This window comes from Hippocampus guttulatus, chromosome 7 (assembly GCF_054856545.1).
Source record: "Hippocampus guttulatus isolate MCC_2025c chromosome 7, RoL_Hgut_1.0, whole genome shotgun sequence".
NCBI classification, from domain to species: Eukaryota; Metazoa; Chordata; class Actinopteri; order Syngnathiformes; family Syngnathidae; genus Hippocampus; species Hippocampus guttulatus.
Genome location: NC_141267.1, coordinates 20,899,599 through 20,925,660, shown reverse-complemented (window position 1 = coordinate 20,925,660; position 26,062 = coordinate 20,899,599). Strand labels below are relative to the sequence as shown.

The following is a 26,062-nucleotide window of genomic DNA, read 5'->3' as shown; positions in this document are numbered from 1 at the left end:
TCGCCAGCCGGATCCCTTTGCATTTTGAAAACTGTTCCGTCCAAAAACAAATTTCAATAAAACATTCAGGTTGACACTTTAAATGGTTTTAGCCTGAAAGTGGTTCGAGAGAAAGACGTATTGTAAAAGTCGCTTTTTGCAATTTTGCTTCTTTGGCGCCTAAAGGTTTAATGCTTCCGGCCTGAAGATGTGAACATGACAATATTTTGTCAGATATGTACCGCTGCCTAGTGGCGATAAATGTTTTTGTAACATTTGGTTGTACAGTACTTCACCGAAGATGTTGACCGAATAAAAAATTGTCAGAAAAGTTTCATACTATCATACTTAATTCAGAATCTTGTGACTTTTCGACAAAGGGCGTGTCTATACTGGTGCTGCAAATTCTGATGACTTGTTCTGACAACAAGATCTGCTGTAACTTGAGCTGCATTGAACCGGAGACCGTAAATCGATACCAATGATACAGCAAAAAATGTGAGGGCTGCGCTAATAGGTCAAAAAGATGATGTGCTAGGGGGAAAAAAAAAGATTTTGAAAATTGGCGTCAAAAATACATTTAGGGACACAAAAAAAAGCCATATCTGATTCAAATTTGCTGTTGACCCGTCTCGTTTATGCACATGTGCAGCTGCGTGTAGTGTTTGACAGATTAGTTTGTTACCAAAGCTAAACAGAACTTCATGTCTCCAGCAAAAGCAAGAGTAAAATTAAATCAAGCTAAATTTTATTTATGTAGCCCAAAGGCATTCACAGGCCCACAGTTGACAAAGATTGGCAACGTCACATGATCCAAGCCCGCAACCGGGTAAAGAAAAAACTCAAAATCCAGTAACGGGGAGAAATAAGAACCCTTCGGAAGGGAACATGGATGAGGGTCTAAACATGCGTGAGAATTCATTGAAAAGGCCTGGCACAAACAAATCCATGTTAGTATTGTGCCATAAAAAAAAAAAAATCATTTTGGAGTGCCAGGACCTCAATGAGGCCAGGGCTGCAAGGGCCCCTGATAGCTAGTCACAGCTCTTGTTACAGTACCTGGATATCAAGAACATCCAATAAATCCCTTTCCATAGCTGCTTGTTTATGCTGCGACATGTGCATCTTTTCACACAGGCAGTGGAGCAAAGCAATCACACATTCATACAGGCAACAAATTGAACATGAATCGAATGACAAACATCCATATTGGAAGATGACCATCCAATAAAAGCACATGAGAAATATACAACTGCAATTAATAGAGTCAAAGCTATCCCTTGATTATTCCAATAATGGTGCGAGCATAAAACAAAGGTTTCTTTAAAGACGGAAACGGTAGTTGAATGCTGAGGGGCGGGAGTGCTGCGGCGACGTCAGTGTATGGAGAAGAGGTGCTGGTACTTCTGCTTGATGGCTAGTGCGTGGCTTTGAGGACACGGCATGATGGGGAGACGCGGAGGGCCCAGCTGCAGGCCTGACACTTCGTTCATCAGCTGCTTATTCACGCCCACGTCGAATCCTGACAATCACCAGAGAGAAATTTCAAGGAGACAGACTGCTACGGATAAAAATTGAGAAAAAAAGAAAAAAAAACTCGCTTGATCATTTTTGTATTTTGACCATTTTTGCTTTTTTTGGGCAAATAAATGCTCGCAATGACATTTGTGTTCGGGAGTTACGGTATGTTGTCAGGAGTTTTAAAAAAAAATTAATTACATTAAAAAAAATTAAACATTTTACTTAAACCAATATTTATAAATAAAGATGCCAAACAATTAAAAAGTGGTTAAAAGGTTTCTTGATAACATGCCCATGACCAGTTTGTTTTCCGGTATGTGTACAGTGAACCTCCATAAAATGCCTCTTGCTGTCCTTCCCCAGAAGGGGCCTAAGAGTAAGCAAACAGGTTAAAAACAAATAATAATAATCCACTGACCAACTTTGACAGCATAGCTGATGAGCTCTTGCATCTTGAACTGCAAAAATAGGACAAAGAGTGCATCAGTGATATGGACGGACATTTTGAGAACCATGACTGGATCGAAGAAGGAAAACAAACACACACAGACCCACACAAAACTTGTACCTGAAGGTTCCTGGCCTGCACAAGGTTGCCACTGTCAAACTCTGACAACAGCTTGTTCATGTGACTTCCCAGGTAGTTGTACGTACTGCAAGTAGAGCAATTGAATGAGTGTGAATTCGGACTGAACAATTAACACATTCAAATTTGACATCGCAATGGAGTAGAATGCAATTTTCACATTGTTTGTATCTCAAATCTTTCCCCATTGAAATGCCATGAATCCGTTTTAGCCCTCACAACCACCCCCAACATTTGTAAAAAAAATTGTTCATAATAAGCACTCTATTTTATTGTACTTTATAAAAAAAAGTGGCAACAAAAATAATAGAATGCATAGAATTTCACAATTTGTGCCTGCTCATTTCATGCTTCGAAACATCGTGCCGATCCTTGTGGTGTGCGCCTTTGGCCACCAGGGGCAGTATAACATACAGTGTGCGTGTGTGTGTGTGTGTGTGTGTATAACAAACAAAAAAACATGACAGTCACAACTACTCAGCAAGCCGTAGTGAAAGTAAATGCTTTGGGCAGAGGATAAAGAATATATTCATGCATGTGAGTATTACTTTGTGTGTACGTGAAAGTTGCACGTGTGCGATCGTCAAACATTAAATTGAGCGGTAAAGGTTGAAGGGCATTTCAAGTTCGTCCTCAATGTCAGAGGAAATCCCAATCTGTCCAACTTTGTGGGTGAGTGGCATAGGGTGGAAAAAAGCTGACCTGCCAACTGCTCCGTGGGCTCCCAACGCGAGGGCCGCCAACAGTTGCTACGTGACAGGACAAGAGAAGGTGAGAAGCCAAAAGGGAGGCGGAGGTGCGGTCATGCGGCGTGAGCGCAGCGGACCTCGTCCACACCGTACAGGATGGACCAGTGGGGCTGAATGCGGCTGATGCACTGGCCCAAGTCCATCAGGTTGCTCCCGGAGAATTTCACACCTCGGAATGAAGGAATGAGCGTCTCGATGCCTTCCAGCAAATCGCTCGCTGGCACTGAGAAAAGACGTGACACATTCAAGGAAAACATCATCTGGAAAATGGATTATTGGATTGCGAATTCCTCCTCCAAAGCCCAACATCGTAAACTTTTTTGACAACTGCATCGACAAGACAAGACTCACCATTAACACCAGTAAGAGCTGGAAGGTGGTAGTAGTAGAAGGGCACATTCGGGGCCACGTCGGCAACCGTCTGGAGGTATGCCCTCACCGACTCTTGAGAAGGGAAAAGATTTCGCACATCCCAGTTGACTTTTCACGTGCAACCGCACTTGAATACGGTTTCTCCGCGTAAAAGCCACGCATACCTGCAGAGCGAGGTTTGAAGAAGGAGGGAGCAATGACTGCTATCCCGTCAGCTCCGATTCCCACCGCGTGGCGAGCCTGAACGAATTATCACAAGCAGTGTTCTGTATTTACAATACGAAACTCTTGGATTTCTCTTGGCTGCACTGCTCCCACTAAATGATTGTGGATGTTAAGATTTTTTTTTGTTTTGTCCAATCATATTTCAGCCCTTCTGATGCATGCCAGTTGGGGGCAGTATAATACACACATATGAATATGCGTTGAGACCGTCACTCCTAAGTAAGCTGCAGTAATATTGGTCGCTCTTCACAGGGGATAAAGAAAATACGCCTGTGAGCATTGCGATCCAGCTCCATGTGTTGCTCCACAGGTCGTCTTCAAATATTGATGGATTGGCGTGTTGTGATGTGATGTGTTAGCATTCGTTAGCTTTCCTCACACAAAGCCACGTGGTTCTTTTATGTACACATTTAATGGCCTGGTCTAGATGATGAAGATGGCACAGTTGTATGCTGTCGCATTGCCTTTTTGTCAAGAATTGAAGGTTTCTATACTTCCGACGTGATAGTGCTGGTGTGGTTTTTTTTGGATGTCCATCCCAATTCTGATATATTGAAGAACAAAATTGGCTGTATCGTTAAAATATGCATAATGATTTAAAAAATATATACTTTTTGGTGCCTTGATACTTGCAAACCAAAAATATGAATTACAAACATTAGAGTGTTTGACAATAATTTAAGTATTTGTTACAACGTCACCAATCCTCTGCAATGATCTCACATGTGACCGAGTTGGGATTATTTTTCTCATGCATGCCGCTATTACGAACACAGAAAAGGAACTCACTAGCTCTTGGGAATCTTTGAGACTGGTGCAGCCAACGTGCACAATCACCTGCTCCATTCTGTACGAAAAAAAATACCGGTACTCAAGTCAAGACTTAACTGTTGTTTTGCTTCAATGTGTGACAATAAAGTTGTATCCAATCCAATCCAATCCAATGAGATATAGTACGGAGTAGCAATGAAATTAATAAATAAGCCTTAAGTGGTGAAGATTGCACGACTGTCTGTGTCCTATGTGTTGTGTTGTGTTATTTTTGTTATTTTGACTTCAAAATGGCGCCGCGAGAGTGGCTGCCTTTCCAGCAGCTCCTATATTTTGTTGTTGTTCTTCCTTTCATAACTTTGCTGCTGTGAATTGGGAATTTCTCCATTGTGAGACTAATAAAGGTTTTCTTATCTTATCTTATCTTATATTTCTTGTACAGTTGTGACGTTTTTTGGACTAAAGTCTGTCTGACTCTGGTTTTATGTTTTTGAAAAGGGAACTCAAAAGGATCTGATGTCTAGATTGCCGCCGACTAGTGGGGACGAAACGGGCTGATGGGGTGGGGGACTTACTTTCCCTTGGCTTTCCGACACCAGTCCTCGGCTAGTAACTTCCTCTCGTCCACGCTGAGAGACATGCCCTCTCCGGTGGTGCCGTTCACTGCGAACAAGTACGGTCTTGTTATTTTCGCAGGTAATGCGGGATTCCGAGAGCGCATCTCGACAGGTAAAAAGTGGGACTCGGTGAGCTAGATAGATAGAGGGTGAAAGACAAACATTGTCGTCAAATATCATCGACAAAGAAAAAGACGACGACGAATATCATCGACAAAGAAAAAGACGACGACGCATTGAACTGTACGGTGAACCGACAGTAATTTACATGGCGTATGGATACCTAAACTAGCCCAAGTGAACCAAGCACCATCTTTACCACTAGAGGGCGCCCCGAGACTAGTTAACTATCACCCAGAGACGCGTCGCAACGACCTACATTTGCTCTTTTACGTTTATTTTCATAAGTAAATTTTGGGGTAACTACATGTCCGAGTAGTTTGAATGCAACGTCGTTTTTTACTTTTCCTGGAGTTTTTTTTGTGAATTGCTCCATTACATTGAACTTCATTCTACTGTCGACCTGCATTTTTTTTAGCAAATGGGATTCATTGTTGATTGCGCACTCTCTGAGTCACCAGAGAGACGCGCCACGTGACAGCCGCCTCAAAGTGACTCAGAATGTGTGAAACAGCAGTAGAAATCTATAGAGATCTGACAAACAATCGCCAGCTCACCAGGAAGCAGTAAGTCATGTGTGTCTGCCGAACAATCGCGGCATTTCAGCCCACAATAACCACACTTGGAGGTTGAGAAGCATACAAGCGGTTTCGTCTGCAAAACGCAATGCTCTGCTAAAAAAACAACAACCATACAATACAATACATGCAGATTTATATAGCGCTTTCACAACAGCGACAGTTGTAACAAAGCGCTTCACAAAACAGTTAACATAAAGTAAAATAATAAACACAACACATAACATAAAACACGGACAGTCGTGCAGTCCTAACCACTTTTCCGTCACACGCGTTGTTGTTTGAAGCAGTTTCAGATGAAAGAGGAGGGAATCAAAGTGTCCTTTAACCAGTGGATCAGAGACGTCATGCTCAAAATGTGCACACGTCGGCTACAAGCTAAGTTTCAAAGTCAACAAGAAGCTGTAGCATCCATTGACGAAAAAAGAGATTGGTTCACTTCTCCTGTCCCATGGAAATCCATTTCAATTCCAAGCGGCGACTCACGGTTCCAAATACGCATCCTCTCTCCTCATCCTCAACTTCAGCAGCCATCCATCCAGCCGCACCAACGCCGACTGTCCAACAGCGCCGACATAGCCACTGAACAAAACGGGGTTGTGAAAAATGCTGCCCATTACAGGCGCAAAAAACACAAGCACCCCAGGTCTGTCCAGCACCGACAGTCAATGGCGGCGACATTCCTCCAAATCAACATCTGTGCTGGTACAGGCGTGCTGCCGAGAAGGCGCGACCACCAAGCACAGATACTTCTCCTTTGACGAATGTCGTGGCCAAAAAGCGCTGAAAACAGTCCATATCAGGTCCACACGATGAAACAACAAACATCTGACAAAACAAAAGACAAAAATACCAAAAAAGAACAAAAAAGCAAGGCTCTTGAAGAGCACTTGCTGAAGGCTGCCTACTCGGGCGCCATCTTGGAAAAAAAACCCATAGGTGAATACATAGTGCTGCATATAAAGTAACAATCAGACATAAAACAAACTTAAAACCGATTAATAAAATCAATAAATAGTTTTCAAATTAGACTTGAGAGGGAGGCATTGCTGAATCGTGCGGGTGAAGCCACGTCATTGTGCAATGTCATCAAATTAAATATTTTTTTCCTAATGGGATTATTTAACATTGATGCAGTATTTAAAAAAAAATTATTAGTTACTCACCACTTACTCAGTGCTTGAGATTTTTTTTTCACTGAAAACTTAAGCGTAAGCAATTATTTGGAGTCCTTGGTTTTACTTTCATACGTCTCAGCCATTTTATTTGTTACTGCACTCCATTCTTGTTCTTGCACGCCATATTATGCAACAGGGTCACTCCCAGCGACAAAGACACAAACATGTTTCGGACCACGTGACGCAAAAGAGAAACCACAGAATTTGACCCAGAAGAAAACGATGAGCGGCCCTTGATTATATTTGATATTTGATTTCAACATGCCTGTTAATGTTTCCTTTTGGGCTGAGGCGGGTCATGCATTTGTTCCATTTAGAGGAGCCTTACCTGATTCTTGATGCCACCACTATCACGTCGCCGTTATAGAAACCATGACTATAGTGGTGCCTTGAGATACAAGCAGTTTTGCCAGACTTACCTATAGAAAAATTAACTTTACTTACTGACGTGATAGTGGTGGTATGAACGAGTGGAACAAGTCCCCGCTGAGGCCTCGGGTACCAAATGCACGTTTGGCCGGTTGCTTTGAAAAGACTTAAAGGAACGAATTTGACAAACTAAGAAAACAGGTTATGCTAATGTGGTTACGGAGATGAGAGAAAATGTTTGATTGAGGCGGGAACAAGCACACACACCAGACAGGTCCTGAAATGAATCATTTATGTATCAACTTACCAAAAATGCTATTTACACCTTGCTTCTCTTTCAAGTAGTCAATATAAGGTCCAATTTCTGATAGGTTGACTTCACTGTTATGGGAAAACAAATGTCACACACATATGCAGACACATTTAGCAAAATGACATGTACAAGATGGCATCGATTTGCGGATACAAGTGGGAGACAAATTAACAGGGTCCCCTCATCTCCTATTTTTGAGTCTACAGTATTACCATACATGAACCGCTCTGAAACAACAAGAGCAACTTCTCTCTTGGACTGAAAATGTGAGTGCTGACATCCTCTTTCTAGACTTGCTTATTCGTCTTTTTTTTCCTCCACACCCTGTCGTTTTGTCATCTGACTGTATCGTACCATGAAACATACAAAGTGACCCAATAGTCACAATCCACGTGCTTTGTCTATTTAGTTTCAGGTAACATGCGGACAGATGTGAGGCCATCAGCATTTTGAAAGTTTCAGCTTTGCACCTTTTCCCATGGCTCACCAATTAACAGTGGAGCAGCGAATAGTTTTTCTGTTCATGGCATTTTGAGAGGATTTATGGTTATCACCCGATTCCAATTTGTAGAACAATTTAAACTATTCATGGCAAGTCACTCAAAACAGAATACATGCTTGAAAAACAATACAACATGAAATGATCAATGAAACAATGAACTCCTCCAATCACCCCTTCTGACTAAATGCCCCCCCCCCCCCAAATAGGGTGTGTTCCAGCGCCATAATTATCAGCACTCCTAAAGTTCTGATGTTCGAATCGCCCTGGGCAGGAGAATGATTTGTTAACAAAAACTAAACTGCCAAAAGCTGATGGCCTCATGTACTTCTTCTGACATATCTGGAATAAAAAATGGGAACTGTATTGTGAATACACACACACACACACATACATACATATAATGTTTGTTTTGTTTTGGTTTTTTTCAAAATACATACCCTTGTGAGCTGAATGGAGTGAATGTGGCCGCAACCAGGCCAGTCAATTTCTTCCCGGTAGATTGCGTCATAGCTGATTGGTCTACGATAACGTGGAAAAATGAAAAGCATGGAAAAGCAATTTAAAATAATATTACTATTGGACAATAACTGGATTTTTTGCAGTAATGTTTTACAAAACAACTTACAGGTAAATCTAAAAAGTATGTGAATATAACGTAAAACTGCGATACGACCCTTAAAACCACTGGCGGTGAAGTACAAATCCAAGCGTTTAAAACGGCCATTGGCAACGTAAACGAAAAGGAGCATGCATGTTCTACTTCTTCCTTTCATAACTTTGCTGCTGTGAATCGGGAATTTCTCCATTGCGAGACTAATAAAGGTTTTCTTTTCTTATGTTTGCTGTACACGGGATCGAAAAGTGTAAATCTATTTTTGCAAATGCCAGATACTACCTACCTGTTGTAAATCGCTCCTTCCCCTGCCAGTGTGAATCAAGTACTTCACTTTGGAGGAAACCGGGTGCGGATTATGGTCATGGTTAATGTTTTACTCGGGAGTTTGTTGATGTACTCCCTCACGTGAACGCGTCAAGTGACCGCAAACCTTTGTGGGAATTGGAGTTTTGATTCGTAAAACTTAAAACAAGATACACACATCAGGTATAATCCAATTGCGCGTGGTTATCACATATAACGTGACGCAGTTAAATACAAGTTTTCCTTCTTTAATTTTCATTTCAAATGTCATTCATTTCAACGATTTAGGGGAGGGCCGAGCGGCATTTAGGTTATACCGGAAATAGCAAGGATGGATGCCTATTAAATAAAATAGTAGATAGTAGCAAGACTGTTTGTTTGCATTAAATTTTACATTCTTCTGGTATAAAAGTGTAATTGAGTGGAAACTGTGGGTATATATATTTAGAACAAAGGCCTCGCTTTGTGACATGAAAACAACATCCCGTATATGAACAAGCTTGTCGTACCCTTTATTTCAGATTTTTGGGAGTGACCATGAAGGCATCGTATTATGTGATTTGACAGCCATCGTTTCTTTGAACATGTCGATGTAAATCGAGAAGAACGATCCAATTTTTGAAGAAAATCATTGAATAATAATTACATACAAAAATAAAATGACGTTTACTTTCGCCTCGTTATTCGTAAGGCAATGTTCACGATTTTAACCTGAGAGTCATAACTCGGGTAAACACCTATCAGGAAGCGGATGTTGTCGAACCTTTTAAGATGGCAGCAGGCTAACCTAAAGGAAGAAAAGCAACAGAAGATGGCTAGTTTGAAATCCAGTTTCTTACTTCACCTCAACGGACTTTAAACCTGACGCCATCGGTGTCCTCATTTCTCCAATTGGAATATTTTGTGCTGTTTTTTTTTGTTTTAATGACGTTTTCTTTTGCCGTGTCCGCGGCCAATTAGCATACCAGCTAGTGACAAGCTAACTGGGCAGATTCAAATATGGCAAGTGCACAACTCTTTGGACTGCGATGACGAAAACCAGTTCGTCAAGATCTGGAAATTATTAACATTTACGATCGACTGGTAGGTTAATGACGATTGAAAGCGCCATGGAGAACTCATTGTCAAGGACTTAAGTTATTTGCCCTCATTTAATAAATGGAAGGTGGGCCTTTTGAATATCACTGTGCAGCGACTCAAGCTTTTGGTTTCGTGTAAGTGTCAGTGGATTTTAATTACTTGACACGCAAATTCGCCTCGCCATGAAGTGTACAGTTATTTAATAAATTATCAAATAAAATCATATAAGACCTGTATTTTGGCTACGTGTCACACATCCTCCTTCCAGTAGATCCGGGTGACAGCATGGAAAAGCAAACAAGTGTCACCTGTAACCAGTGAAATGGCACATATACAACATTGTTGTTAGTCATTTACTGACTAGGGAGATGGCATGCAAGTGGCAGACTCTTCACTGTGTAGGAGTTGTAGTTTCTAGCTGCTATTGTAACAAAACTTCAAGAGACTAATCGAGAATCAAAGTGAACTTGTGGACCTTGCTGCTCATCTGGCCACGATGCCATCGACACTGTTCGTCTTGTTGCTGCTGGCGGCGTCATGTAGCCTGGGACGTGCCATGTCACGGGACGAGAAACTCAAGTTGCGGTGAGTGCAAGAAAAAGAATGATTTAAAAGTGCTGTGTATATTCAGCTGATTTAGAAATCAGCAACTCTTCCTCATGATGCACATCTGTTCTTTCCTCCAAAAAGGAACCAAGTGGTAGAGATGTTCGACCATGCGTACCAGAATTACATGGTAAGTCATCGCTTTTAATTCCTCAGATGTCAAAACAAAAATTCCTATCTCAGTCACTGTCGGTCTGGACGTCAGACGACAGGAATGTAGTCTGATTTTGAGCCGACAGACATGTCACAGACAAACGTAGATTTTAAGTGGTCTTGACACATCGTAGCCCGTGGAGTGTGACTTCATCTACGATTGGCTCTGAGGCGTCTGGGACGCTTCACGACCACGACGACGAAAGTCTGGCATGTCAGAATTTTTGTTGGTCTTGCCACATAGTGTGACATGTCCAACGTCGTCTTTTGATTGGTTCTTTGGCATTGACCAAAAGGAAAACAGTGCCCTCCTACTTTTGACAAGACTGGATGTGGCGCACACAATCACAATGTGATGTACAGTATTTAAAAAATGACTTGAACAGAACATATTCTTTTTTTCCTTTGTGAAAAACTATTACTGCAAATGTACATGAGCACACGTAGCGTGATTGTCAATTTTCCCAAAGGACCATGCTTACCCAGCCGATGAGCTGATGCCGCTAACATGCAGAGGAAGAGTACGAGGACTGGAACCCAGTCGGGGCGACGTGGACGATGCGCTTGGAAAGTAAGAATTAAGAAAGAAAAATGCAGTACAGTGAAACTCCTCTACAACGAAATCATGTTTGCAGCAAGAAATTTTTCACAACAGGGGTTTTTTCACTGTAGCAAATTTGATCTCAGATGTAAACACACACACAAGTACACGCATACACAAACGTAAGTGTACTCTTTATTTTTATTCCAATAGTGCATAAATATGAGCATATACTTATTTGACACTTCATATAGTCAGTGTAGAAAGAAAAAAACTTGTACCCTCTCTTTTAGCGTCAGAGCTCTTCTTGTCTTAGCTGCTTGAAATCCACAGGTCCGCTTTTTAGCCATTTTAGCAATGCCACGTTCTTCCTGCGTCTGAAACTAACAATAACAAATACTTCCTGGACTACTGCGCATGTGTATAAAGAGATTTTGGTCTCTTTATAAACACACTGGCTAAACCCCGGTGGGACGAAAAAGACGTCGTGGACGAGACTACTATTGTAGTAGAAAAATATATATTTGGACAGAAAAAGGAAAGAAAGGAAGAGAAACATACAGATTGATGGAGAGCATGTCCATCCAACCTCGAGCGTCGTGTCGTCTCAACCAACTAACTTAGCTGTTGTCGTGGCTAGGCTAGCTTAGCTGTTGTCGTAGATCAAAGCACTTTGATGTGTAACCGTTGCGTCAGCACTGATTGGTTGAAGCCAAAAGACACACGCGTGCGTACATGTTCGCGCTGATGCACGCACAGTAGAGCGTAGCGGACTATCGACTGCTGAGTCGCGCTTCACTCAAGTGGCGTCACTACATGTAAACCAGTCTGGTGGTTGCTGTTGCCGTTTCCGAACAAAGCAGTAAAGGTCGCTCTTTGATTAGACTTCGTTGTAGTGAATCTCGTCGCGAGGCAAGAGCAGAGAAAGAGTTCGTATAACGCAACAGGGTTTTTTTTCGTTGTATGGGGGGCAGGAAAGTGGGAATGGTGTTAATGCATGAAGATTTTTTTCACACTGGGGGGTATTTTCGCCCATGTAGGTTTTGTTGTAGAGGAGTTTCACTGTATATGGGTCATTCGGCAATCCATGTTGCGGCCATAAAATTCTAAGTTCGTGATTATTTGCTTCATAAACTTTGAACATTAAATATCTTGTCTTGGTAGCGTATTCAATGAAATGTAGGTTGAACATGATTTGCAAATCATTGTTGTCTCTTTTTGTTGCCGTTTAACACAAGGCCGCAACTTCATTGGAATTGGGTTTGTAGGATTGAAACAGAATCTTGGCACTCTAAATAATAATTTTGATTTTTTTTATGATAGCATAAAAGGGTTGTGAGTGATACACTATTGCCTCTGAAAAAGTGATGCTCTGTTATTTCAGTATTTCAATGCATTTTCTTTCATGGGCGAACACTTATCTCCTGCAGGTTCTCGTTAACCCTCATAGACACTCTGGATACGCTTGTGGTGAGCACCCGTTTTTTGTTCCTTTAATTACTCGGGGATAAAATTGCACAAAAAAGCATTCTGTTTCATATGTTTCTTAAATGACATATGCAGAATGAGGACTCCCAAATAAATAATCCCCAAAAATTTTTTTTGCACCACGTACTAAACAGTGGCCAATATGTCTGCTGTGGTGACTTTTGACACCCAAGTATTGTTTTATTTTTTTCACCAGCTTTTGAACAAGACGGTGGAGTTTGAGGCTGCAGTCAGGAGAGTCTTGTCAGACGTCAGGTTGGACAATGACATTGTGGTGTCGGTATTTGAAACCAACATTCGAGTCCTTGGGTAAGGAAAATTGTCCTTTCAGAGCATACATTTTGTTACTAAGGTGTGTCAGAAAAATTTGTAGTTTGGATTTGAAATTTATTGTTATTGTGCCTCCTCCCAAAAAATGCTGAATTTATTTTTTGGTGAAGATATATTTCATGATGCCTCAAACATCTCAGCAGCCTTTTCTATAATAAGAAAACCTTTATTAGTCTCGCAATGGAGAAATTCCCAATTCACAGCAGCAAAGTTATGAAATAATGCCAACAACAATGTGCTTTTAATGGCAAAATAATGTATTTACAAATATTCACCAGAGAAACAATTTTACATTTGACAAACTACAAGCTATTTGCCTGCTATTTAGTAGTAGTAGTAGTAGTAGTAGTATTTAGTTGTGTATGTGCATGCATGTTGCCATGTATGTATCCGTTTACGTATGTACGTACATACATCGCTCCTAAATTTAAATAATGTTTTTCGTCATCTTTTCACTTTTATGTGACACTCTTTTTAGTGGCTTTAAAAATGACAAACACTTTGATCAGTCACATGCTGCTTGGAATGGTTGAATTTCCAAGGGTCGGCCATGTTTCAGGAGATGACACATTATGACCCACAGTGATTTAATCCCAATGAGATCCACTACTGCCATCTGCTGGCCATAGTTGTTTATTATTTTTTGACATTTCACTGTTAAATGATCAAACCTGAGTTGGCCAAGTGCCCCCAGACACACACACACACACACACACACACACACACACACACACACACACAACATCCGAATTGACTTAGATGGCGTTTCACGTCAGTGGCACTCAAAAGAAAAACACCTCAAATTTTGTTTGGATTTGTTTTTCGAGGGCTGCAATAGACAAACAGCACATCTCTTGTTTTTGTCGAAGAAACTGATAAGTCAAGGTACCACAGTATATAATTTCTTACTGTCATGAACGTGTTTTATTCATGCTGTTCAGAGGTCTGTTGGGCGGACACTCCATGGCTTTGATGCTGAAGGAAGAAGGACACCACATGCGGTGGTACCAAGATGAGCTGCTGCACATGGCCAAAGACCTGGGCCTCCGACTTCTGCCAGCGTTCAACACCAGCAGTGGCCTTCCTTACCCCCGGGTGAGAATGGGCAGCGGCTTTGACGCTGCCGCTTAAACGCTGCCGCTTAAACGCTGCCGTTTAATTGATTGATTTATTTTAATTGACGCACTGCACCAATTAGAGGAGAGGCAATATATTGAGATTCTTTTTTTTTTTTTTTTTTGCACAGGTGAACTTGAAATACGGCGTCAGGGGTCCTGAGACGCGGACGGGCACAGAAACGGACACCTGCACAGCATGCGCCGGAACCATCATCCTGGAATTTGCTGCCTTAAGTCGCTTCACTGGGGATCCCGTGTTTGAGGTGGGACCCACATCAGCAAATCTAGCCGCTGACCTCCGTCTTATCCAAGTGGTGATTTGGTTAAGTTGTTGTAATGTTGAATTCCAGCCTCGGGGCAGGGCGACAACACAATAGTTTTCCCAGTAAGCAGTATGGCAGATACTGAGCACTATCTGGGAAAAAAAAGTTTGCACTTCTCTCATTTGATGTTTAGTGTCTAACTAAACATCAAACAAAGAGGATACAGGATTTAGAATATCGTCAATGTAGCGTAATGCTAACAATGCAAAATGCCATAGGTGGGCGAATGAACACATGGACAATACTGTATAAGAATACTCACAGGCACGTTCTTTATTCTCTGTAAAAAAAAAAAAGAGCAAAACCTTTCTCGCGCTTGCAGGCACATGCCCGGAGAGCCCTGGACTTTCTTTGGGAGAAGAGGCAGAGGAACAGCAATCTGGTGGGAACCACCATTAACATCCACTCAGGAGAGTGGGTCCGCCGCGGTGAGAGGCGCACAGGGTAGTAGATGAGGTGGGAAGTAGCCGGTGGCAGAAATAAGGATACGAGATGGCAAGATTAGATTGTGCAAAGGGCGGAGGAGTTGAAAACATTTTTTTACTTTGTGCGACGATTCACATCAACGATGAACGTACGCCTTGTTTTCTAGACAGTGGCGTTGGAGCAGGGATTGACTCGTACTATGAATACCTCCTCAAGGCCTATGTTCTTCTGGGAGATGACCAATTTCTTCAGCGCTTCAACATTGTGAGCATGCATGACACACACTCAGTTGCATAGCAATGGGATAACGCACAGGATCATTCAATATATTGCATGTTTGCAATGTCTTCTAGTTTGGGTGCTTACTTTGTGATAGTTTGTTTCTGTACGTCATTTCTCAAAATAATTGTCGGCGGCGTTTAATTACTTAACTGGGTTGGGGGTGGGGGGCATTCATTAGTAGAATTTCTATGGAGGTAACAATAGTAAATACTAGAAAATTCCTGCGTCAAAAAAATGTAGAAATTAGAGGGGGGGGGACAACAATGATTGGCTTTTGTTTTGAAATTTTGGGGGAAGACCCAATCAAAAGGGTTTGTAATTTCCTTATCAAAGCCACATGATGTCCGAAAAAGAACTTTTTTTGTCACTTTTTTAAAAAAATAGGCAAGGCTTTGGCCTGACAAGAGACACAATAAGGCAAGATGTCAAATTCAAGGCCCGGGGGCCAGATCTGGCCCACCACATCATTTTATATGGCCCGGAAAAGCCAATCGAATGATTGGGAAAAATTTCAACTTCTCTTTGGAATAAATAAGAGAGATATTGTAAACATTTTCTTGTTTCCAAACCCCTCATTACAGTAACTTAAACAATTGTGGAATCAACCATTATTCTTGACTTCACAGTCATAATGGCCCTCCAAGGAAAAAGGTCACTTCAATGTGGCCCGCGACAAAAATGAGTTTGACACCCCTGCAATAGATAAAATAGATGAAGTGAGACGATTACAGCTGGAACTTTTTTTTTTTTGTCGTCCTGAAGGAGAAAAGGGAGGTGTTAACTTTTCCAAAGTGAATTGCTGTCCCGCTGTCTTAATTGTGGCACAGACACTTTTTGAGGAATTGTCGTATGTTGCCCATGTTTGTCAAATGTGTCCAAAGTGAGACCCTTTTTTTATCATCCCACTCAGCACTATGCATCCATCATGAAGTACATAAGCCAGCCGCCCCTGCTGTTGGACGTTCACATCCACAAACCTCTGCTTCCCGCTCGCACTTGGATGGACTCTCTGCTGGCTTTCTTCCCTGGTCTGCAGGTCCGATTGAATCATGTGGAATCAATGTATTTGTTTTCTTTTGCCATTTCACTCGTTTGTTTTTATTGACTAATACCCCCCCCCCCCCACCACCACCCCCCTCCCTAGGTGTTGAAGGGAGACATCCGTCCAGCCATTGAGACTCATGAAATGTTGTATCAAGTTACCAAAAAACACAACTTCCTACCAGAGGTAAACCTTTCGGATTCAAACGCCGAGTTGCGTACATGTCTGGCTTTAGCTGAGAGTTTACCCGCGGTGAAGGCGTCGTCGTTTTGCGAATTAAAGAACGAGACAAACCGGTGTATCTTCTTGGTTACCAAGCGCCGCCAAATGCGATAGACGTCAATCATTTAAAATAGGCGTTTGCTAACCTCGGCCAACGTGCGGTCTAGGGATTAAAAGTCAAACAGCGCTCTCAAAATTACAGGAAAGAATGGCAGCTGAATATCAAACTAAAATAAAGTAAATATACTCAGCCCTCAAAGATGCAGAATTTGAGGACAAGATGTTTTGGATGCTGTCATATTACAGTCAATTTTTTTTTTGCCTAAGAGCGTAGTTGCCCAAATCAAATTTGCAAATTTTAACAAATCAGGATGAAAAAAAAAAAAAATTAAACAAACGAGAAACATGATGGAATACCTCCACATGCAGACCCGTGGAGTTAATTATGATTTGCTGATGTTTGCTGTTGTTGTTGTTGTTTTTTTTTTAAAGTATTTGATTTTAGAAGCTCCAATGCATTAATCGACAGCATGTTCACGTGGTTAAAATTTTGTTTTTATTTTTAAATTTACTGTACTTTGAGTTTTGATGGGTCTTTTTGGAGCAAATTGTCGTTGTCTCATAATTGAACCCTCGTATTTATTTTGACGCATGTTTCCATTTATCCTCTGATGAAATGCATTAGCAGCTTTGCAAGATGATGAATCTAAAATGACACGTACAACTAGCCTTGAAAGGAACGCCATCGTGAAATCCACATGCGTCCTTTCATACACCCGACAGACAACCTCAGGCTTTTGGTTCATTCTCGCTACAGTCTCTTAAAGTGCCACTTAGAATGCCGCAACGGTGCTCTGACTCGCTCCCTTTCGTCTCCGCAGGCCTTCACAACTGATTTCAGGGTACACTGGGCCCAGCATCCACTCAGGCCGGAATTTGCTGAGAGCACCTATTTCCTTTACAAGGTAGAAAAGAACAAAAAAAAAAAAGTCAATGCAGATGTTGTATTACCTTCCGAGTGCAGCCGAATAGGATTCACTTACATGTGCGACGTCTTTGCAAAATATAATCATTTGCTTTAAAAAAAAAAGTGACCCTAAAATAATGTTGGATTCTCTCTGGCCTCAGGCCACAGGGGACCCGTACTATCTTGAAGCGGGTCGCACCATCATGGACAACCTCAACCGCTTTGCTCGGGTCCCGTGCGGGTTCGCTGCCATGAAGGACGTGCGGACGGGCAGCCACGAGGACCGGTGAGAATGATTATATCACGAATTTGTAGGTTACTAAAAAAAAAAGAGACGGTGAACTGTTGATGTCAAAATGTAGTGCTGGTAAAATCTTTTTTTTTTTTTTTTTTTTTTGTTTAAATATATGTAAGCTGTAAAACTGTAAATTTGTTAAGAGAAACCGTATCCACATCTCAAAAGATTTTGGTTGAATTCCAAATTGTGCCATGTAAGCTCATGACTTCATCTTCAATGCAACGTCGAAATGACCTCTTCTCCTCATAGAATGGATTCCTTCTTCCTCGCCGAGATGTTCAAGTACCTTTTTCTGCTTTTCGCCGACCCGGGTGACCTACGCTTCGACGTGGAGGACTACATCTTCACGACCGAAGCGCATCTGTTGCCTCTGTCCCTCTCCACAGCACCCTACGCGTCGTCCGTTCTCACCAACCGAACGGTAAATTGTCCTCGTTAGTGTTAGCGAGAGGCATTCCAGGGCAGCGCTTTGTAATCGAAGCTATGTGGTCAAGATGCCTCAGTTGGAGCAGGAGCTGGACGACTCCAACTTTGACTGGACCTGCCCCAACACGCGTCTCCTGTTCCCCGACCCGGCCTTCCCCCGTAACCTGAGGGAACCCATTCGCAGCGCCGTGGACAAGAGCTGCCCGCGCCCTGCTCCTTATAGGTCATCATTTCCGAATTCACTGACCATCGTGGCCAACGGGAAAGAATTGCTCTGGGCGAGGGTTTATTAATGTACACTGCATTTGACTTCATCTTTGTTTACCGGTCCATCCAGGGAGCCCGGCATGGGGGCGCCTCCTCTGAGAGCTCAGGACTTCATGGCAAACAACCCGGAACATCTGGAGCTGCTGAGGAGGATGGGCGTCAGCCTCATCCACCTGAAGGATGGCAGGGTGCAGCTGGTGCAGCATGCGACGCAGGTACGCGAATAAATGCTGTCATGTGCGGATTGGAAAATTCTTCCGGCAATTCTGTGAGTCATGACTCGCTCGCCGCCTTTCCGAAGGATCGGGATGATTCGCTGGTGGCGGTGATGTCAGGTTGTTTCTTGTGCAAATTTGGTTGAATCGAGTTCAGGCTGGAGTCATGATGTCATCTTAACACCCTTTATGAACTGTAAAGGCAATGTGTGAATGTTTCTAACGCGTACAAGTGTAAAGAATTGTTGATAATAATGTTCGTTTCATGATAATGAATACAACTAAAATCATGTTGGAGAGGCAACCTGTAAGAAGGGGACGATCACGTGATCAAACCCAGAAAACAGGTTCGTGGGCTTCCTGTGTATACAGCAAAACACCATTGATGACATGTTTTTTTTAACAGAATTTGCTCAAAAAAAGTAATAAAATAGGAACTAATAATAAAAATAGGTGCCAAAATTTAAAAAAATTCTTTATGGGTTTTGTCTTCTGGCAAAAGTGGAATAAATATACTGTAGATCATTTATTCATACAACTATGATATGAGTAAACGCAAAACAAGCCTATTGTCATCTTTGGAGGCTCTGTGTTAAAAATCAAAACAAAACAAAACTACGTTTTCGACATTTTAAGTGCCCACGAGTGCTATGTCACGCCTTGCCATTTGCCTGGGCGAGACGCAAGTGCTATTGCACTTTTTGAATCTGCGTGAATTACTCACAGATGTTTGCCAATTTCGGCAGGGCTCGGTCTTAATCACCTACAAAGAGCAACCGTCGACTCTACTCCATTACAGCATCCCTGCAAATATATATATTTATATATATATATATATATAATTTTTTTTTTAAAAAGAAAGACAAAATAACAGTTAACTGGTTATATAAAGCGAATTGGTCTGGATGAAGTGCATTGGCACCGATGGCTGTGCTTGCCCGCATGCATGACAGAACCTTAATTGCCCCCCCCCCAAAAAAAACCCCAAACCTATTTCACTTGACTCAAATTGACCAAGTGACGCTACGTTGCTGAAGACACCTTTTCTCTACCATCACTTCTTTCACACGTAGGCTGTGAGCCCCATAGCGGCGGAGGATGGCGTCCGCTTCATGCAGGAGATGATGGAGCTTTCCAGCCAGCAGCAGAAGGAGCAGCTGCCTCCCAGAGCCATTCAAATCGTCTCGCATCCCTTCTTCGGCCGAGTGGTGCTGACCGCAGGCCCGGCGCAGTTCGGCACGGACTTGTCCAAAAGCTCCACGGGGGTGAGCTGCCGCCGTATTGAAGCATAGACGTCAAATATACGTAGACAAACGCCTTTGGTGCGTAGTATGACAGGAACGTTGTCGCCATCTTAAATGTGTCAAAGGAGGCCCCTCATTCCCACTAAAGCACGTGTCTTGACTTAAATCTGACTTCCTCCCGTGCGCAGGTTCGAGGCTTTGTCACCGTCGCCGAGCCGTACAGCGGCTGCAGCGAGATCACCAACGGCGAGTACGTGCGCGGCCACATCGCTCTGCTGCAGAGGGGCCAGTGCATGTTCGCCGAGAAGGCGCGGCACATCCAGAAGGCCGGCGCCATCGGAGGCATCGTCGTCGGTGGGTGCGCAGGGCCGACCGGCACGCGATGAGGAAGATGACCCCGTTGATGCGATTAGCCGGCCATTAAATGGATTACCTCCAAGACAGACAGTCAGATAAGTCGTGTGTGATGAGCTGTTAATTGGGTTTCTGCTGTGTCGTACTTGCGGACACTTATTTTCCACAACAACAACAACAACCACCACCAACGCCCTTGTTGCCACGACAAGAAACAATGAAACATAAATTAATTGCGCGGAATTAGTACAAATTTTTCATCGTTTTTCAGAGCCGTAAAAAAAAAAAATCCTCAAATTCTATCCAAGTATGCGATGGAATAATCGGTAGGATCGGAAGAATTCTAAAAAAGGCTTGTAGGTGCCTTTAGATGCCACACGATGGCAGCTGATAAAGAAGACTTGGCTTCCATGTTGATTAATTTTGGTCACTGGCGTGTAACAACACAGGCAAAGGATAATCAGCAAAGCTTCAACAGCACACATCTAACATGTACGCGACCGTCAACCCATGTTACATAATACCGCATTGTTAGCCACATCACGACTTGTGATTCACCAGCATCCGTTTAAGAAGGGACAAGGCAGAAGAAGAAAAAAATGTCGAAGTTTTTATGGCGATCAATATACTGTCGTCATCAAAGTTTCCAAACGCAACTGTAGTTTAAGGGCCTATTTTCGCCCAGTAAAACAAACAATGACAGTTCCCTGCGTTTTGTAATTAGATTCCGTAATCCCCGTTCCAGCTCGTTGTGTGTTCAAGCTGACGTGACATCACACGCGGCCAAACAAATTTACACCGAGGGTCCAAGTCATGAAACTAGTTCCAACTAGGGGGGGGGGGGGTATGGGGGGTGTTCACTCGAATTCATATCAGGGCTTACTAACTCGTGGATATTCAGAATGCGTCAAAAAGTTCAAATTCCCTGTGTGGCAGACGACAACGAGGGAAGCAGCAGCGACACGGCGCCTCTCTTCCAGATGGCCGGCGACGGCCGCAACACGGACGACGTCACCCTGCCCCTCCTCTTCCTCTTCCACAAGGAGGGCAACATCCTGTTGGAGGCGCTGAAGGAGCACAGGGAAGTGGAGGTGCTGCTGAGCGACAAAGCCCGAGACCGAGGTGTGTGCCTCCCCCTGTTCCCCCACCGCCCCTTGTGGCCCTTTTGTTTGTTTGCGTCTTCGTGATGGGCTCATCAAGCGCCGCTCGTCATCAATCACGCCCAACCGATTCGCCTCGTGAATTAAAAATGAGGCTTCGCCGTTCCCGGCAGTTTCGACTCACTCCCAAGCCACTGGCAGTGGTTACATCAGTTTATTAATATGACCCAACACTTCCTCCCCTCTGCTTGCTCATTTGCCTTCTCCTCTCCCCCCCCCGGCCCCCTCTCCTGCCTCCCGACCCTCTCATTTTGTGGACAAACAGCTGCCATATTCAAAGGTAAAGCTCTGCCTGGAAGTCTGTTTGAGGGCAGTAAGTATTCCTCTCTGCTGTTCTTTCTGCTACCTCACTCACATCTCATCATTTTTACACTACAGTGGACCCCCGGGTTATTGAAGGGGGACGCGTTACGAACCCACCCGAGTTTGGTGACAATCTGTGCTATGCCTTATCGAAAATTATGATTAAAAGAGACTTTTTGAAGTATTCAGCGGCACTTTGCCAATGTATATTTTAAAACGAAAGTATTGCAACAGCACCTATAATTTCGTCTAACAAAAGTCTGCTAGCTTAATGCTAACATGTACAGTTGTCCCTTGAGATACAAGTCACTCATCTGTTTTGTTTTCCCCCAAAGATACAAACAGTCCACATTGTGTATTTAAAGCAACCACATAACTTTCCCATCACGTTTGCTATCTTAATATGAACATAATGGGAAACATCAGAAATGGGCTAATGAATAGCATCGGTGTAACAACGCTATAAGCGATGGATATTTGAATCTAAACGGGGGAGCAACACACAAATATGACAATATTAAATAATATATTCCTTATCTTCTGCATAGAGCGAATATAGCTTTGGTTTAGCTAACATTGACCCCACTCCATATAAAGTATGTTGGGATGTCTTATACTGCCCCCAGGTGGCCAAAGTGCGCATGATGAACCGCAGTACTGCGGGGGTTCACTGTCAGGCTATTTCCTCCACCACCAGACTGCTCCCTGCCCACACGTTTCCAATTGTGTTATCTCCTGGCTTCGCTTCACATTTCGCAACTCACGTTTATGACGCTTGTATATTTGTTTCTCACCAATCTCTTCATCCACAAGTCGTAAGTCGAGACACGGTATCACTCATGGACGTGATTACAACAATGCCGTACGTTCATCGTTTACATTACGCTTTCATTTGAGCTGGATCTGTTTGACTTTTTTGAATTTTGTCGACTTGAACCACTTGTTTACGTTCTACAAAGAAACGGAGGGTCATCTACGACCGTGCGCTATTTGTTCCTTGTACTCTTAAGTATTTATAGAAACCACACTTCAGGCAGAATATTAACCCTGCCAGATTCCCCCGCACAACATTTTGGCTTCTTTTCTCCATTCGGCCGTTTTTCTCTCTCTCAGCAACGTTAGAGGGGGAGAAAGATTTCATCCTGTGACTCACTACGGGCAGGCATCGTGCTGCTCTGAGCTGGCAGCCTCTTTGTGAAGACCGCTCTATTTTTGCACCTTGTACATCTTGTTGCGTCGCCGCCCACCGCTCACCTTCCTTTTCAGGCTCCGACGTCCACGAGGTGGAGGAGGACTGCCAAACCGAGGCCACCTCGCCAGCGGCGTCCGAGTTGGAGGCGACGTCACCGCCGGATGATCAAGACGCCGCTCCGGCCCACGGTGAGGACGTCAGTCCAACCGAGGCTGACGCGCCGAAAGTGGACCCCGGAGAGAAAAAGGAGCTTGAGGTGGACGAGGACGACACCGGCCAATCGGTGGACCGGCTACTGGCCGACTGGCGGGACGACCTGGAGGCCTTCCGGCAAATGGAGAAAGACGAGCTTTGACGCTTCCAATCAAACGGCGATCAAACGCCGGCATGTCCGTGGCCTCATCTGCGGACGGCAAGGCAAGGCCGGGCGGCCACACGGGGCATCGGCGGAGCACGACGGAGGCCTCTTCAACCTGCGTGATGACGAATGAGAGCACAGGGTCCTTACCTAAAGTTGCAAAATTCCAGAACTTTCAAGTTGGAAACTTTCCATGGGAATTAAAGGAAGAGTATGCAGTATTGACATCAAGCTTTTAACGTAACCTCACTTGACTACTCTGTCCCGCTGTTTCTGTTTGCAAGTCTTTCGCCCACTTGTAGAAATTTCCTTGTAATTTCCCTGCCATTGACTGCACGGCAAATGATTGACACCTCGCCAGTCATGCCTTTTGACGCTGAGAGATAATTCCTCAGTGGGTGTTTCTTTCTGGGGGAAAAAAATCCTTAATTTATGGACAGGAATTTACCAAATTGAAAGTTGGCTCTTAACTCATCTGCCAATCCAGGAAACATGGATCTTTGACGTCTGTCGCCGTCAATGGCAGTGAATGAGTTTTAATAGTGAACTTTATGTCTGCTAACGACAAAACATAATCTTTGCTTCATGCTTGAATATGATTCCTTTTTATTAAATGAACTCCGAATGGCTATAAATTCCCATCTTAAGTTTCCATGGAAATTGACCTGCAAACTTCAACCCCTTTGCAACCCTCGTCTTACCTCACTTGTCTCTGACATTTCTTTACCACAAACGATTTTGATGAAGGAGGCAGATTTTATTTGGGGTATCTAGACCGATGTTTCCCAACCAAGCCACGTACACTACTCACAAAACGTTCTGGGCATCCGTCTTTCAGGTGAAATATTATTGAATTCCACACAAAACTATGATTGTGTCGCATAACTGGCAGTAGGTGGATTAATGTTAATTGTGCGTTCTGCCATCTAGTGGAAGATTATTGAATGGTTCTGCCAGTCACTACAAGTTGCTAGCATAGATAGATGAGCACAGATAAGGTCAGTTAGTTTACGGGCAAAATCAAATTGGTTCTCCCTTTTGAAACGAAAGATATTTGTAATCCATCATTTTCTGACTATTTAAGTTAAAGGTGGATACATTTCTGCAGTGTGGCTGGGAATCATTGATCGAGACCTCCATTAATCAGTGAATCAACAGTTTTCTTTCGTGTATTCGCTTGATTTAACTAACATCGGGTCCTCGGTGGAGGTAATGCTTTACACCGGTGTCCCCTATGCATTTCAGTCTTTTTGTAAAAAAGAAAATCTCAGTGACGGTATCCCAGTGTAATGCATTCATTCACCAGTGGATCTTTATTATTTAATTAAAATGTGATTTTTGAATTTCTTGCGCAACATGAAGCGTGCGCTGGCGTCATCGGCTGCCACTTTGAAGGGTCTCCGAACGGATGCTTGGTGAGAAAGCAAACATCACGGCCCTTCCCTGTATGAAGCCACCTCGCAATGTGAATCGATACACTACTCACAAACGGTTCAGAATTTGGGGCTTTTGTGGGAACTTTACGGATTCACCTAAAAATTTGCTGCGGTTAACGTCATCGCATTTTCCGTGCTTGCTGGCCATGGGGAGATGCCAGTTATCTATTGTGTAATCCGGATCTTGATTCTAAGTGTTAAGGGACCAAAAAATAAGTTGTTTTATTCATTATATATTCTTTTAAATTGATCGGTTGATCAATCGGTTATCAGTTTTATTCTGTCAGCATTGGCCTTAAAAAAAACAAAAATAATAATCGGTTGGGCACTGCGTATGGCTGTGTATTTTTATACATTGAAATACTGTGGCGGGCCATTTTTCTTTTGAAAAACCTTGAGGAAAAATCCATTGTATTTAAAGGGCCGGACCGGATTAATTGTATTTTCATTCATTTCAATGGGGAATGATGATTTTAGCTCGAAACTGTTTTGACATAAGAGTGTGGTCCCGCAACAAATTGAACACCTCTGTGTCCCGAAATGTTGTGAGTAGTGTATTGTCAATGTTTATTGACTGAGCGCATACAAAAGCTGTTGGCTCGATTTCTGGATCGTGCCCCTCACCAATCGCGTCGCGGCAACGTCTTGCACCTGTGTTGGCCACGGAGGGGCGCTAAACCAACAAAAGGATGATGAGCAGGAAGATGATGAGAAAGGATGATTCATGTAATAAAAGTTGAGACTTTTATGGACTCTCTTGGTTCTGTTCGAAGATGAAAAATATGGATTAGGGATGTCGATGCATTGAGTCAGGTGGTTATGCGGTAGTTATTCATTTAATAGGTTTTATTTACTTTTTGCGTTTACGGTGACACCCCCCTCCGATATTTGCTGGATATGCGACATTGCTGCCGATGTATGTGATCCATCCATCGGCGTTTATTCAACGATGTAATTTAATGAACATTGATGGATGGATCAAAGATGAAATATTCTCTGAAAAAAACTATTTTATGAAAAGGAAAACAATCACAGAATGTGTATAATCCCATAAGGAAATGTTCAATTTGTATTGATTTTTAAAAAAATAAATTTTTATGATTACTATTATATAACATCGTTTAAAAGGGGAACGAAATGCATATGTAGTATTATATTACGTGGGGATTACTGCTAGATAGAGCTCCAGATTTGATTCGTTTCATATAACCATATTTCATTCCCCCCCCCCCATTTAATTTTTGATTTTTTAAAATGTATTGTTCATGTGTTATAAGCATACACTTAGACATACTATTTGTTTTATTCCACACAATTAAAAAAAAGTGTGGGGAAAGTTGTGCAAAGCTAGTAAATCACTGTCACGTCTTGATTGAAATCGGCTGCCTCTTCAATGATTAATGCTGTATATATTATAAATACACGACCTTTA

General features: G+C 42.8%; 2 protein-coding genes across 9 annotated transcripts; one reads left to right on the top strand and one right to left on the bottom strand.

Annotated features, from left to right (window-relative positions):
* Window positions 1-705: 705 nt before the first annotated feature.
* Window positions 706-10,454, bottom strand: npl (N-acetylneuraminate pyruvate lyase (dihydrodipicolinate synthase)). 5 transcript variants are annotated; one of them, XM_086114972.1, is made up of 13 exons: window positions 10,355-10,454; window positions 10,111-10,187; window positions 8,318-8,399; window positions 7,373-7,446; window positions 4,779-4,866; window positions 4,222-4,279; window positions 3,372-3,447; window positions 3,187-3,279; window positions 2,913-3,058; window positions 2,789-2,835; window positions 2,069-2,153; window positions 1,919-1,958; window positions 706-1,501 (listed from the first exon to the last, which is right to left on the bottom strand). In XM_086114972.1, the coding sequence occupies exons 3-13, from the start codon at window positions 8,386-8,388 to the stop codon at window positions 1,356-1,358; spliced, it is 924 nt and encodes a 307-aa protein (XP_085971098.1). In that variant the 5' UTR covers window positions 8,389-8,399; window positions 10,111-10,187; window positions 10,355-10,454; the 3' UTR covers window positions 706-1,355. The 5 variants fall into 5 exon arrangements, with proteins under 5 accessions (XP_085971098.1, XP_085971099.1, XP_085971097.1 ...); XM_086114973.1 differs by lacking the exons at window positions 10,111-10,187; window positions 10,355-10,454 and adding an exon at window positions 9,644-9,788; XM_086114971.1 differs by lacking the exons at window positions 10,111-10,187; window positions 10,355-10,454 and adding an exon at window positions 8,780-8,986.
* Window positions 10,322-25,378, top strand: edem3 (ER degradation enhancer, mannosidase alpha-like 3). Of its 4 annotated transcripts, none has more exons than XM_086114933.1 (21): window positions 10,322-10,464; window positions 10,570-10,615; window positions 11,109-11,209; window positions 12,610-12,649; window positions 12,864-12,976; window positions 13,939-14,092; window positions 14,244-14,378; window positions 14,761-14,866; window positions 15,031-15,128; window positions 16,057-16,182; window positions 16,291-16,374; window positions 17,292-17,375; window positions 17,539-17,663; window positions 17,925-18,096; window positions 18,179-18,324; window positions 18,439-18,583; window positions 19,657-19,848; window positions 20,016-20,181; window positions 21,118-21,303; window positions 21,607-21,654; window positions 22,911-25,378. In XM_086114933.1, exons 1-21 carry the CDS (start codon window positions 10,376-10,378, stop codon window positions 23,189-23,191), a joined length of 2,637 nt encoding a protein of 878 aa, XP_085971059.1. In that variant the 5' UTR covers window positions 10,322-10,375; the 3' UTR covers window positions 23,192-25,378. The 4 variants fall into 4 exon arrangements, with proteins under 4 accessions (XP_085971059.1, XP_085971060.1, XP_085971058.1 ...); XM_086114934.1 differs by having other exon boundaries at window positions 18,170-18,324; window positions 21,607-21,621; XM_086114932.1 differs by having other exon boundaries at window positions 18,170-18,324.
* Window positions 25,379-26,062: the final 684 nt, after the last annotated feature.

Coding starts and splice junctions, on each gene's coding strand:
- npl (XM_086114972.1), bottom strand. CDS start 8,388: ATGACGCAATCTACCGGGAAGAAATTGACTGGCCTGGTTGCGGCCACA. Junction 7,447..8,317: donor ACTCCATTCAGCTCACAAGG/GTATGTATTTTG, acceptor TTCCCATAACAG/TGAAGTCAACCTATCAGAAA. Junction 3,448..4,221: donor TCAAAGATTCCCAAGAGCTA/GTGAGTTCCTTT, acceptor TAATTCGTTCAG/GCTCGCCACGCGGTGGGAAT.
- edem3 (XM_086114932.1), top strand. CDS start 10,376: ATGCCATCGACACTGTTCGTCTTGTTGCTGCTGGCGGCGTCATGTAGC. Junction 12,977..13,938: donor ACCAACATTCGAGTCCTTGG/GTAAGGAAAATT, acceptor CATGCTGTTCAG/AGGTCTGTTGGGCGGACACT. Junction 16,183..16,290: donor CTTTCTTCCCTGGTCTGCAG/GTCCGATTGAAT, acceptor CCCCCTCCCTAG/GTGTTGAAGGGAGACATCCG.